Source organism: Chiloscyllium punctatum, chromosome 8, assembly GCF_047496795.1.
Source record: "Chiloscyllium punctatum isolate Juve2018m chromosome 8, sChiPun1.3, whole genome shotgun sequence".
NCBI classification, from domain to species: domain Eukaryota; kingdom Metazoa; phylum Chordata; class Chondrichthyes; order Orectolobiformes; family Hemiscylliidae; genus Chiloscyllium; species Chiloscyllium punctatum.
The window spans coordinates 50,444,606-50,459,617 of NC_092746.1; the positions used below are offsets into that span (position 1 = coordinate 50,444,606).

General features: G+C 39.0%; 1 protein-coding gene across 4 annotated transcripts in view; it reads left to right on the forward strand.

Annotated features, from left to right (window-relative positions):
• The first annotated feature begins 714 nt into the window (after positions 1-714).
• Positions 715-15,012, forward strand: part of bag1 (BCL2 associated athanogene 1) — a 29,531-nt gene continuing 15,233 nt past the window's right edge. The window contains exons 1-8 of one of the 4 annotated variants that reach the window (XM_072575512.1): positions 715-854; positions 1,572-1,700; positions 4,842-4,924; positions 7,014-7,127; positions 10,467-10,574; positions 13,537-13,599; positions 14,476-14,595; positions 14,945-14,994. In XM_072575512.1, the coding sequence (XP_072431613.1) occupies positions 818-854; positions 1,572-1,700; positions 4,842-4,924; positions 7,014-7,127; positions 10,467-10,574; positions 13,537-13,599; positions 14,476-14,565 (624 nt within the window). In that variant the 5' untranslated portion in view covers positions 715-817 and the 3' untranslated portion in view covers positions 14,566-14,595; positions 14,945-14,994. The other 3 variants (XM_072575511.1, XM_072575510.1, XM_072575513.1) reach the window with 3 other exon arrangements.

Genomic DNA, 15,012 nt, shown 5'->3' on the forward strand with positions numbered 1-15,012 from the left:
GTAGAGAATTGTAGAGAGGCAGAACACAGAGATTTATGGGTTCAGATAAATATTTTAAGATTAATAACATTAGGGCATATGGAATCAAAGTTAGTCATTGAAAAGAGGGATAGTTCTTATTGCAGAACAATAAAGCCTCAATCTTAGATGGGAGAAAGTGGGGACAGCAGATGCTGGAGATCAGAGTGGAGTGTGTGGTGCTGGAAAAGCACAGCGTCGACGTTTCGGGCAAAAGCCCTTCATCAGGAAAGTTCTTCATTTACTCTTACGGTGCTTCCGAATAAACCTGTTGGACTATAACGTGGTGTTATGTGATTTTTAACTTTGTACACCCCAGTCCGACTCCGGCATCTCCAAATCAAATCGCAAAAGAAAGTTTCTCGAGGGAAGAGTTAGTCTACCTCAAACAAAGTCTCTATTCAGGTTTAGGAAAGTTCAGAGTGCAGTGCAGAGGCTGGATGCAATCACTAGTACAACTAAAACTTTAAATTATTTGTATTGGATGGGCCCCACTGATTAACTTCCGCACCAGTTCGGGTTATACCCCTCACAAAGATGGCGTCGCTTCCGGATTTGTGCAGGCCGTGCCCCTCACAGTGATGGCGTCGCTTCCGGATTTGTGCTGGCCGTGCCCCTCACAGTGATGGCGTCGCTTCCGGATTTGTGCAGGCCGTGCCCCTCACAGTGATGGCGCTGTTTCCGGATTTGTTCCGATTGTGCCCCGCACAATGATGGTGCCCGGACCAATTCTCCTCCACGTCTGCGTTACTATTTCCGCTGCGGAGCGGAAATTGAGCGGGATCCTCTTGCAGGAGACATGTCTGTGGATACGGTGGGACTGACCCTGATGCACGGTAATGGCCGGTGACTGGGCTCTGCTTCCTCTGTTAGTGGAGGAAGCAACAGAGCAGCGTGCAGGGTCCGGCTGGTGGAGGGAGCGGGCAGTCAGTGAGCAGCAGGAGCTGCAGAGCCCGGGCAGGCTCTGTCTGTGTCTGCACACTCAGCCTGTCTGCATTCACTGTTAATTCACCAAGTGAGTTGGCTTCAATCATCTGCAGCCCAGCCCGGCCGTTCGTCTACAATAAACCTGCCATCTCACTGTTCGAGGGGCAGAGTAATTTCTGATATATCTCTTCATGAACTGTAAGACACTGCCTTATGACTGTGGTAGAGGACCGATTCATTGGGCAGTAATGTAATTATCTGAAGAGGAAAACAAACAGTGGGGTTTCATAGAAAGGGATGGGAGTGGAACTAAATTGCTGCTGCAGTTATGAACATAAAGGCCTGAAATTTATCTGATTCTGTGAATATAATTCTGCATTTTTATAGCACATGAGACATTGTGGCATTACAATATGAGCTGTTTTAATGTGAATAAGATGCAGTTTGAATCAAAAGGCCTGGAGCTTTTTGTGCTTGCTGTGTGCAACAATAAACTGAATGTAATTTATCTGCACATAGATTATTTTCATCTGTTTATTATGGTACTGCAGAGTTCCTTTTCAAAGGCTGTGTAAAATGATGGGAGCAGGAATATGTTTACTGTTAGATTTATATTTCATTCTTAGGTAGTTCAAAACACAAGATTGAAATTTCAGCGGTACAGGAAGGATGCGAACCTACATTACAGGACATGGCAACTGTTATTGCTCAAGTTACTGGAGTACCCCAGCAACTGCAGAAACTAATTTTCAAAGGTATACATGATTTACTGGAAAGATGGACAATGTATGAAATAATTTATCATCATTATTGTGGCTAGTGATCTTGCAACAGCAAAATTCCACAAATTTGACATGATTAGTTAATTCCTTATATTATGATAATTTATTATAATCTCAACTCATAAAAGCTTTTAGTAGTCCAGCCTGTTTTTTTTCTTGGTGCGATATTTGACTTGGACATGAGCTTCTATTTATGTAGTTGTGCATCACTAACAGGACCAACATTTATTACACATTTCTAATTGCACTGGAGCTGAAAATGGTGTGCCACCTTCTTGAACCATTACAGCTCATTTGGCATGGATCCCTGTCCAGTGCTGTTTCACTCATGATCTTGGAGGAACAGCAATATTGTTCCATGTCAGGATGGTTTGTGATTTGGGAGTGAACATATTGTGTGTCTGCTGCCATTTTCCTCTGAGGTAGTAAAGGTCACCTGTTTGTGTGCTGCTTTTTAAGGAAGCTTGGCAAGCTGCAGCAGTTCTTGTAGATGGTATACACTACACTGTAGGCACTGTGCTCTGGTGGAGAGACGGTTATTGGAGCCACAGTCATCCAGGCACCTGCAAATTATTCAGATAGACTCCAGACTTCTTATTAGGTAGACCTTGGGGGTTTGGAGGTGAATTAATTCAGACTTCCTAGCCTTTGACTCGCTCATGTATTTGTTCTTGCCTGTCCATTTCCGTTTCTGAATGTGTCTGTAAAGAAAGTACAGTAAAGAGACTGTGTCTAAGTGAGTTGTAGACCATATGTACTTGTGATTCTTTTCATAGTAGCAAGGTTCACGAGCAAGCAAAGAAATGGCAGGGCTTCTTCAGTCCTGATGTGGGAACTCAAGGATGATGCCTATATTGTGGATAACCATTTATGTTGCAAGTATCATCAGTTGTAGCAGCTTAAGCTCTGGGTTTCAGAACTACAATGTAATTGCCCTGAAGCTAAAGGTTACCACTGCTAGTCAAAAAGAAATAGGCAGATAATACAGTTTTCAACCAGTGTTTAGGTCTGAATACTAATCTGGCTGATGGCTCTTTCAACACTCTCCAGATGAACTAGCTCCTTGGCACTACCGGAGACTCCGCTCCCATCATCTTCTGTCAGCTGCCTTCTCTCTGAGAGAACAGTCCCAACTTCTTCAATCTATCCTCTCAAATGAAGTTTCTCATTCCTGGAACCATTCTTGTACATCACTTCTAAACTCTTCCCAGTGCATTCACAATTTTCCTATAATGCGGCACCCAAAATTGTATGCTGTACTGCAGTGGAGCTCTAACCAGTGTCTTGTACAAGTTCAACATAGCTCCTTACTCTTGTATTCTGTGTCCCTATTGATAAAGCTGAGAACACTATATTTTTTTAAAAATTGATCACTCCACCTGTCCTGCCATCTTCAGTGATTTGCGCTCAAGTATGCCCAGGACCATTTTGCTCCTGCATCCCCTTTGGAACTGTACCCCCCTATTTTATATTGTTTATCAGTGTTCTTCAGCCAAAGTATGTCACCTTGCCGTTATAATAACATCATAAGAAATAGGAACAAGGAGTAGGCCAGTCAGTCCCTCGAACCTGTTCTTGCATTCAGTAGGATCAAGGTTGATCAGATTTTCCTTATGTTCACTCTCCTGCCCTTTCCCCTTAACTCCTGATTCGCATACTGATCAAGAATGTAAATGTGCACAAGACGTCTGTCCCCACAGCTCTCTATGGCAAGGAGTTTCAAAGACTCTCAGCCTTGAGAGAAAAAATCCCTTATCTCAGTCTTAAATTGATACCCTTTTAATCCAACACTATGACCTCTGGTTCTGGACTTTTCCATGAAGGGAAACATCCCTTCAGTGCTTACCCTGTCAAACCACTTAAGAATGTTTCAGTGAGATCGCTTTTCATTGTTCTAGATTCCAGTGAATAGAGTCCCAACCTGTTCAACTTTGAAACCTTCTTTGCATTGATCTCATCTGCCACTCTCTCCATCAACTTGTTAGTATCTTTTCAGAATTCCGTACTGTCCTCTGTTCACAATTCTTCAAAGTGTTGTGTCATTTGCAAACTTTGAAATTATCTCCTGCCCACTAAGATCCAGACAATTAATATGTCAGGAAAAGCAAGAGTTCTAATGCTGATCCCTGGTGGAATTGCTGCAACAAGTCTTCCACCAGCCCTAAAAATGTCCATTGACCATTATTTTCCTTTCACACAGCCAATTTAAAGTCCAGGTTGCTGCTGTCCCTTTTATGAGAAGGTAGCCTAGACCTTAACTTTTTGTTATTTTAAAGATAGATGTGAAGTGCGTGTTCCAAAGCTGATGCGACTTTAAACAGAACACAATTAATTTAAACGCTATAGTTAAAATACAAACAAAAGAAAGAGGAATTTAAAATAACTATTGAAAAACTTAACGGAATGATAGATGCAGTATCCATTACTAATTAACAATTCCAACATAGTAACATCCCATAAACACACCCCCTTGGCAGAAAAAGTTAATTCAGACACACATTCTTACATGCAGTTCTCCAATCCAGGAGGAAACAACATCAAGAGAGATCTCAGAGAAAGTAACAGCTAGGAATCATTTACTGAAGCCTTCTGAGACCCCAGACAGCTACTGACCGCTACAACTAAAAAAAAATGAGAAAGCCTTAAATGTGAGAGCTAGCCGCTCCCCTTTCACTGTTCCAACTAATGGGCTCCTAAGTTCACTTAAGCTTTTTTTACAGTAGCCAGTCCTACACCTCTGCCTTTACAATCTCTTTTCAAAAAACCCAGGACAAAATAACTTTCTTAAGGTGACTGCATTGTCACAACCATGGTGTACAGCATGTTTCATAAGTCTTTGTGTGGCACATAGGAAGTTTCCTTCCCTTAAACAGGTTGGGTTTATATGTCTTCTGTTGTTTTCTGGTGCTTGCCCGTAAATTGACATTGATTTTAGAATATAACTTGCCGTGCTAGGAATTGAACCTTTGAGCTTGAAGTAGTTGTTACAGGCTACCAAAAACCATAGGACACTTCAGACACTATGTGTAAGTTCAGTTATTGGTGTAAGACTTTCAAAAAGTGTCAAAATTACTAACAACATTTTTAATGGTTTTATTCTTCTGTGTCACATAGGTAAATCTCTCAAAGAAATGGAACAGCCTTTGTCTGTTCTTGGTGTTAAAAATGGCTGTAAAATAATGATGATCGGCAAAAAGGTAAATTTGTATAACTTCTCTGTCAAAGAATTTTTCCAACATGTCTAAAATATTGTTTTGTGCTTTCTAGGTATAAGTTATATTTTCCTTTTTTTTTTAAAAAGTACTATTTTCTTGATTTCTTCATTTGTATGGTTTTCCTCGGCCATGCCTTGTTTCCTTTATCATCAGAGTAGACAAATTGCCTGTTCTAAATAAGGTACAGGAGAATAATCTGGGTGACATGGCCTATTGCATCATCCTTCTTGTGTAGGGAAATGCCTAGTCTATGCCTTGAATTTTGGCCATTCAAATTACAAATCTCTCTCTGTGAATAAACACAGCAAGAATTACTTGATGTCAGCTGGAACAACAGGCACATATTCAGAAAGACATTTTACTTATTTTTACACTGTTACTCATTTAGTAATCCATCGGCAGGATGTTAAATTTGTTCACCTTCAATTATACGTCTGCTCTCTGTCGTGATGGCTGAAGGTGTGTGGCAGGATGCTTTGGAACGTGCATGTGTGATCCTATCTGGGAAGTTTATGGTCAATTCCATAGCAGGTCTGGACCCTCCACAAATGTCTCTGAGTTAGAGTCAGAAGCGAGCAATCTGCAGTAGTTTCCTGGGTAATTACCTGGGAAATGTTATATTAACTGTTAGATTAAGACCTCGTCTAACATCTGGGTAACCGTCCAATCAATCTCACTCCCATCCTGGCATTTACCCCTCCTGACTGCCCTGATTACTTGCTTCTGATATAACCCAATCATTCTCAATCAATTCCCCAACCATCCATTCAACTCTCAACTAGTTACCTGACCACCCTCCCAATCAGATCTAACCAGTCCATTTCCAAATTGACTACCCCTCCTGACCCAACCCAACTACCACCTCCCTGGGACCCAGCCACTCTCTGGATCAGATCAGACTTACTGACCCAACTGCTACCCTGTGTTGACTACCCTCTTGACCAGATCTGACCACTGACTACTAACTCATCCACCTCCCTACCTTACCCACCCTCCCATGAATCCGTTCATTCACATTTAGACCAGACCTTTAAAATTGCCGTACTGCCACAGCTGTGAAAGTGTCTTGTTATTTCTCAACTCTGCTCTGCTCCAGTAGCATTGCTCCAATGGCATTCCTCCAGGGACAGCTGGGATTGGATGATGCCAGAGGAAATGTTGTTATGACAGACAGCCAAACCAAATCAGCCTTCCTTCCTCTGTATTCACAACGCAGTAAAAGTAAAACCATCAAAAGATTCTCAAAATTGACTAAATGGTTCCTAATAAGATTTTAAATAACCATTGTGAAAAATCATTTTTGACACCAGTTTAAGCTTAAACAAATAAAACTTAGCTATTTATTTTTAATACAATTACTTTAGTAGAGCAAAATTAAGCAATGAAGTAATGTTGTAAACCCAAACATTATTGTTTTCAGCTCCATTCACACAAAGGCAGGCAGATAAATATAATTAATGGATAAATAACAGTAAATAACAAAACTGACCAGATTACTTAAGTGGTTTTTACAATGCATAGGTGATGGTTTCATGGTTTACTTTCTGAAGATATTGATTATGGTCACCTTTACAGTTCACTCATTTGTAGTAACACTTAACCTTAGTCTTCTATTCTCTCAGCTTCCAAGAGCTGCTTGTAGGAGGTTAGGCAGGGAGCCTTCTAATCTTTATGCTGTGTCAATAGCCAGATTCTTTCCCACATAAAATGCAGTCCAAAATCCAATTCAAACTGTGACCATTCACAGAAGACTGACCATTTACTCCATGAGGTCCGAGTTACCATTCAACATCTGCCACCTACTTGAGCATAATATTTTTCCAGACTCGCTGGAACCAATTCCCAGGTTTTGAGCTCATTAATAACCAACTTCTGCTGTCTGCTGTTCCCAAGTGATAAATCATCTGCAGAGCCTTTTCTTCTGGAACCATCCTGCAGTCCTGGCCTCGTGAATAAATAAAAGCTTGTTTGATTTGTTTTCCTTTTTAACACAAGTCCACAAGTCATCTTTAGCTCACAGTTCCCAGTTCATGGCTCCATCCTGATCCCATCATATTCTTTCAACTTGCAGAACAGTCCTGAAGAGGAAGCTGAATTAAAGAAGTTAAAGGAGCTGGAAAAATCCACAGACCAGCTCTCCCACAAACTGGAAGAAATTAATGCAGAGCTGACAGGCATTCAGAATGTGAGATGCTTCTTATTTGTCTTTGAAAATGCTGTAATTTTACTATTCTTGCTATTAAGTTCTCCTCCCTGCAAAAACACATGCAGCTAGATTGCTGGCTTCTTTACAAACGTAGTTGTAGCCATATTTTGGATCACTAGCTGTGTGTGAAATATGCCATTAAAGTTTCATTCCTTTTAGTGGCAGCTGAGTATCTTAACTAAAATAACTGACATGTCATTCTCATGCACTGATCATAAACTGTTCAACTTCTCTGGTTGTGTTTGGATACGTTCTGTCACTTTGCTTGGGGACTGCAAATCTGTTAATTGCGGGAACACTGTATTGGGAAGGTTCCGACATTTGTGTTATTGGAACACAGAAATATTATGACAAGTGTTGTTTCTTTATTGAAACAGCTTTTGTCGTTCTAATTTTATTAGTAATTGTTTCAGAAAATTGCTTGTGAGTATTGTCTCTCTTAATAGCTCAGTGTAGAAATGTAAATCCCAAGTTAACCTTCCAGGTTATAACTACTGAATTTCATTTTTGCTATTGGGTGTATTTCATTTGGCCTCAATGTGTGATCTAGGAATATTAATTAATGTAGTTCAGGACAGGACTGGACTCAGCTGTTATTTCATATTGACATGCTAACCTTTACTCTCTTGACTTTTTAAAAATTTGTTCATGGATCTGGGCATCGCTGGCTAGGGCAACATTTATTGCCTATCCCTAATTATCCTTAAAATGGTGGTATTGTTTTTTTTAAACAAAATCCTGCACCAAAGAGTAATGTGTAATATTAACGTGAATGGGATTGAGGGTAGTGTATTAAGATGGATAAAAAATTAGTTCACAGACAAGAAATGAAGAGAAGGAATGAAAGGGTCATTTACTGAATGGCAAACAGTGACTAGTGTGATACTGTATTAATTAAATTTTGCCTTCATGCTTTTATTATGCATTAAAATAATTCCATTCTTTGGGATGCAGTTTAATTCAGTCTCATCTCTAGTTTATCTGAATTCATAACTAACTCCTTTAAAAAGTAGTAACTTGCCCTGCAACCAGCCAAAAGTGGTTGGCTCTGCCAGGCTGTCTTCCTGTAATTTTTTGTGGCAATGTCCCAGAGAAACTAGGCTCACCTAGTGGCAGAGACTCTACCTGGCATGGCAAGTTCTACAGATCTCAGCTGCTGGTATTGAGGTACTCAGACATTCACAAAGTATGTTAATAATTTAAATGAGGCAACTAAGTGCAATAACTCAAAATGTTCAGATGACACAAAGCTGAGTGGAAGGGTGTCCTATGAGAAGGATGCAGAGACGCTGCAGCATGATTTGCATATGTTGGGTGAATGCACAAATGCATACTACATGCAGTATAATATGCGTAAATGTGAGGTTATCACTTTGGTAGCAAAAATAGAAAGGCAAATTATTACTTGAAAGGTTGTAAATTGAGAAAGGGGAATGGTCATTGAGACCTGGGGTGTTCTTGTGCATTAGTCACTGAAAGGAAGCAGGTAATAAAGAAGTTGAACTGTATATTGGCCTTCATAGCTAGAGGATTTGAGTCCAGGAACAACGTGAGAGACTAGGAATACTGTGGTGTGTAACTCACCACCTGCCTCCCCAGTGTCTGTCCACCATATACAAGGTACTAGTCAGGAATGTGATGGAATACTCCCCATATGCCTAGATGGGTGAAGTTCCAACAATATTTAAACAACCTGACACATCTAGGCCAAAGTAGCCTGCTTGATTGGTACAACATCTACAAATATCCATTCCCTCTTCTACTGACACTCAGTACACGCTGCTGCTGCTGCTATCTATAAGATGCACTGCAGAAATTCACTAAAGATCCTCAGACAGTGCCTTCCAAACACACAACCTCTTCCAACTAGGCAGCAGATACATGGGAGCATCACCACCAACAAGTTCCCCTCCAAGCCCCTCACCATCCTGACTTGGATATATATTGCCGTTCTTTCACTGATGCTGGTTCGAAAATCCGGAATTCCCTTCCTAAGGGTATTGTGGGGCAACCTATAGAACGTGGACTGCAGTGATTCAAGAAGGCAACTCACCAACACTTTCTCAAGTGCAACTCGGGATGGGCAATAAATGTTGGCCAGTCAATGACACCCACATCCTGTGAATGAATGAAAAAAAAAAGTTTTACTGCAATTATACAGGGCATTGGTGTGGCCATAGTGGAATATAGTGTGCAGTTTTGGTCTCCTTATCTGAGGAAGGATGTTGCTGTAGAAGAGGTTAAGCAAAAGTTTACCAAATTGATTGTTGGGATGGCAGGACTGACATGTAATAAAAGACTGAGTTGGTTAGGATTGTATTCTCGGCTTTAGAAGAATGAGATAGGATCCTGTAGAAGCCTATAAAATTATAAGGTGGCTAGAACAGGCTAGATGCAGGAAGGATGCTCCTGATGGTAGGGGAATCCAGAACTATGGTTCATAGTTTAAGGATAAGGGGTAAATCTTGTAGGACTGAGATGAGGAGAAATGTCTTCACCCCAAGAGTGGTGAACCTATGGAACTCAGTTACAGAGAAAGCGGTTGAGGCAAAAACATTGTGTTTTGAAGGAGGAAGTCGATAGAGCTCTTGTGGCGATTAGGATCTAAGCTCAGTGATCAGCCGTGATTATATTGAATAATTGAGCAGGCTGATGGGTCTAATGGCCTACTCCTGTCTTCTTTGTTTACCTGTTTTGCCAAATGTCCTGCTGAGTGCACGGCAAGAAGCTTCAACAAGATTTTTTTGCGCAATACTCAACTAATGATACACACCTAATGCAATAAAATCTTGGGTACTTCACCATATTTTATAAATAGATTCATAGAGTCGTACAGCATGGAAACAGACCCTTTGGTCCAACTCGTCCATGCCGACCAGATATCCTAACTTAATTTAGTCCCATTTGCCAGCACTTGGCCCATATCCCTCAATGTCCTTCCTATTCCTTTACCCATCCAGATGCCTTTTAAATGGTGTAATTGTACCAGTCTCCACCACTTCCTCTGGCAGCTCATTTCATACATGCCCCCTCCTCTGTGTTAAAAAGTTGCCTTTTAGATCCCTTTTAAATCTTTCCCCTTTCACTCTAAACCTATGCCCACTAGTTCTGGACTTCCCCACCTCAGGGAAAAGACTTTGTCTATTTACCCTATTCATGCCCCTATTAAGAGTCAGTGGATCTGACAAAGAATTACAGCTGAGCATTTTTGGTAGTTTCCTGTGATGTTAAGGATTTGGTTTAACTGGCATCATTGGATGTATAAAACATGATGTACAAGGATAAAATAATTTGTTCTGAGATTTTGTTGTCACCTAGGGGTTCCTTGCCCAAGATCTTCAATCAGCCGCATTAAGCAAATTAGAGAAGAAAGTGAAGAGCACATCGGAACAGTGTATGAAGTTTCTTGAACAGATTGATGCTATGGTGGGTAAGAGAAAATTACAAATGTATACAGATTACATAAATAGAATCTCTGGAGGGGTGGTAGTTAACTGAAAATTTGTGTTTTTCTCATTAGTCTGCAGTGTACATTTTCATGAATTCTATTTCTGTTAAAAAAGTTCACAATTTTCGATACCTTCGTTCAATGTATTGCTTTATTTCCAAAAATCTCTTTCCGTCCAGTCCTTTGGAAAATTATTTTTCAAGTGCTTGCATGTTGATAATTAAACTTCCTTCAGCAAAAATGGATCAGCTGTGAACACCAGCCTGCAATAAATTTTAATCAAGACATAGACAATATATTGTATAACATTTAAATTATAGCTAAATGTAACAGTCAACGCATTTGAACAAGTCATATTCTGATCAGCTCTTTCCTGCAATATGTTCCGAATTTATTTTGAGGATAGTGTTTTGATTAAGGAAATGTGACCATGTAAAAATGTAAACTTTTCTTTTTTACGTGGTTTGACTAGGTAGATGTAAATGGGATGTTTTCCTAAACTGGTGAGTTTAGAACCAGAAGATAGAGTCTCAGGATAAGGGGTTGGCATTTTAAGACTAAGATGAGGCTGGTGAATCTTCGGAATTCTCTTCCACAGTGAGCTGTGGAAAGTCAATCATAAACATGTTTGAGACAGAAATCAATAAGATTTCTGGATACTGAAGACGTCTTTGGGTATGAGGATAGCTTGGAAAGATGGTATTGAGATAGATGATCTGCAATGATTTAACTGAATGGCAGATGGATCTGATGGGTTGATTCCCGCTCCTAGTGTTCCCAATATTAAACTCTTGTTCCTCTTGTTTTAAAGGAAGAAGCAACTAAAATAATTTCTCAATGATATGAGTGAATGTAGTTGATCCTTGAGAAATGTCTGTTTCAGTAGCATTTGTCCACATTTAAATAGGATTTGTGCCACTTTTTTATTACTTCAGACATAGTTCAAAATTGAAAACACATGGCAAGAGAGAAACTCAAGAATCATTCTCAATTCATGTATCAGTTTAGTTGTGTAGGTCCATGTTAAAATTTTAATTATATATATAAAACAATTTGGTTTGGATGTATCAAGGCACAATAAGTAACTATAAAAATAGATAGACAATGTGTGTGGACACAACTGGCATATTTAGTGCAGCATAGGGAAGAACAAATCAGAAAACCTCCTTAATGGTTAATTAAGATCTATAGATGAACAAAGGGACTTCTGTGTCCGTAAACATAATGAGAAAGATAAATATAACTTTTGTCTTCAGCTCAAGAGGGATAAAATTCAGTTTTCCAGTCCTTCTCCAACTACATTTGGGACATTGACCCTGATATTTCAATTGGAAGATAGCCATTACGGCCTAGGAGCATGTGGAAATCCTGATACAGGTAACTCTGTGGGAATTGCCCAGACAATTGAAATTTCCTTGGGGCATATAACCCAGCATAAGGAAGCTCCACAGAAGTCTTCAATGTTGAATCTGAGACTTTGGATGGTTCTGATTTACTTCGGAACAATAATTACCCTCCAAGTTAGAGGATTAAATGAAACCATTGACTCACTGCTGACTTCCTGATCTGACCTCTTACCACATTGCCCGATAATCGTCTATTGTTTGTTGAATCAGGATCAGAAATAGTGTCCAATTTTGATGGGTGAAACTGGGTTGTTGGATACATGTACTTTATACCATTCTTTGGACATATTGACTTAGGGGTTATGTGCATAGTTTAATCAGAATGCTACTGGGGCTTATGGATTAAATCCGGAGCGCAAATGCATTTGGCTTTTAACTTCCTCAAATCTAGAAGATTATGAAGGTCAGATTGAGGCCAGAAAAATAAGAGATCATTAAATTGAGGGGATCAACTATTTTCTCTGATGGTGTAATCTGGAGCAATATGACATAATATTAAGATTGGAATTGGACAGGAATGATATCAGGAAGTCCAACTTCACACAAGATGTAGTGCAAGTCTGGAACTTAATTAAAAGGATGAAGGCTAAATGAAATTTAAAACTCAGATTAATACAAGGAATATGGAGCAAAGTTAAGTAATTGGCTGTTGTGGTACATATCCTCCATGATTCAATAGATTTACAGAATCTTCAAGGGGCTGAACAGCTGACTTGTGTTCTGTTGCAGCAATGCTTATAATCCATATGGAAAAATTTATAGCAGGGTGTTTTCAGGTTATTTTTGATGTGTTAATTCAGAAATTAAGTGAGATAATGAATGGTAGCCCAAATCATCGGTCTTGTACATCTGTACTTTATTTTCAGTGAATTCCTGTAGTGTTGTCTTATTTTAAACTCTAACTATTCTGTAATATTGCAGAATATTTTAAAATGTCCCTGATCATATACTGCTCATGATTGAGACATTTAATACAATGATTGCTATGAATACTGCCATTTAACCCCAACTGATCGATGTAGGAATGTCAAATTGAATTTATACCAAAAACAGAAGTTGACAGTATGTATCGTTCAACAGTTTTTTTTCCTGCAGGATGTGCGATATCTTTGTGATCAAAGATTGACTTTAGTTTAATTACAAACAAACAAATGTTGTTTGTGAATAAGCAAATGCAAAATTGTGACATCTGTTGAACGACATGAAACTAATGGTGAAACTACTTGAATGATGAACGTAGAAAAAATAATTTTAATTTTTGAAGCACATTGGGTTGAAATCTTATTTAAGTACAGCCAGTACTGCATGACTCCAGTCAGAGCTAATAGTGACTCCAGTTTAAAGGAAGATGCATGTAACAGGTCCTGGAACATAATATTTAACAAACCTGATGCAATGACCAGTATCACAGTGCACTGTCCTCTCTGTTAGGAAATTCCAAACTAAATTTAAGTTTTAAACACACAGTAAATCAAATTTATGCGTTTATACTGTTTGTTCCTTACAAGTAAAATATTTTGAATTTATTTTCAAGAGTTTGCCTGATGACTTTAGTGACTGCAGACATAAGAGAAAAAGTCTTGTAAAGAATGTACAGGTGAGTTGGTCTTGTATATTGAAATTTAAGGGATATCTTGCAAATGTTTGAAAGTCACACTCCCTCTCATACTGTACTGTGTGTAATTGGTACCCAATTTAATTGATGACAATGTTAATTTGTTAGATTGGAATTTCAGCTTTCATCTCCTGTAACCAGTATTACTGACTCAACTGATGTTTAGAACAAAACTGTCTTGAGTGCTTTACTACTTATTAATCTACATTTTAAGTGGCTTATAGTTTTTTTATAAATTGACTACACTTCCTAGAGTTTGTTTAATTTAAATCTGAAACATTGAAAATTCAAAACTTGAACAGTGGATATTTTGCTTCTATTTAGTCAAATCGGATGGGTAAATGGTTTAGATGCTAAGCCCCAACACATACAATCAAGAAGTCTGGAAATTTCAAGTTTGATGCTCTGTTTACCAGTCTGAGACCAGTAGCCGAAGTATTGGGTCTAGCTGGGTAATAGTCAGTTTACATTTCCTGGCCCACTCTAATGGCATGGAAGTATTAGGTCTAAGCAATTAGAGAGGTTGAACTAAATATTTAGAGTGTGGGTGACAACAACATGCTGTTAACTGATGACGGGTTTAAAAACATCCTTGAAGCCTGAGGGACTTGATTGGGGCAGGTAGTACTTGCAAAGGTGCCCTTCTGTCAGGGAGGGGAATAGCTTGCCAAGGTATCCCACTGGTTCTGTCCACTATTAAGCAAATCATACGTAGACACTGCGTAACAGTTGGTAAGCTGATGGCAGTCTCTCCCAGATGTGGCAAGTTCATACCCTCAGCCCAGAAAGCTGCCATCAAATGTATATGTAAGACTTCTACATTTTCTCCAAGTGTGATATTTTTTGTTTTGCCTGCAGAATTACTTGGCTCAGTGTGATGTCATTGAAACAAATATCTCACAGCAACTAGAGAAGCTTCAATCAAAGAATCTCACTCTTGCTGACTGATTTTACAGAAAATAACAAAGGAGTATGATAGTAAGGAACCACCCTGTCTAGATTTTACCATTTAATCTAAGAACTTTTAAATAACTCACAACCTGGTGTAAATAATGATTTAGAGAATGGAAACTTTGTAATAAAGGTAACCAATTGCTTTCCAGGACAGTAACACATTTCCTCTGATAATTACCTCCTACATTGTCACATCAGAAGACACCAGGTTGTTTTGAAACACTGCAGGTCATAAACATTAATGCATGTAGTTGGCACTGAGATAAATGTTTTTGTATTCTAGCAGTATGTTGGACTGTTTGCATGTGGTAGTTGTTAGTAAGAAGGCATTCCTTAATAAATTACTTCATTTAATATGTCTAATTTATTTCAGATTCATTGAAGGGATCATGAATAACTATTAAAAGTGTCTACTCCACATAATTGCTGAAGCTGAACTGC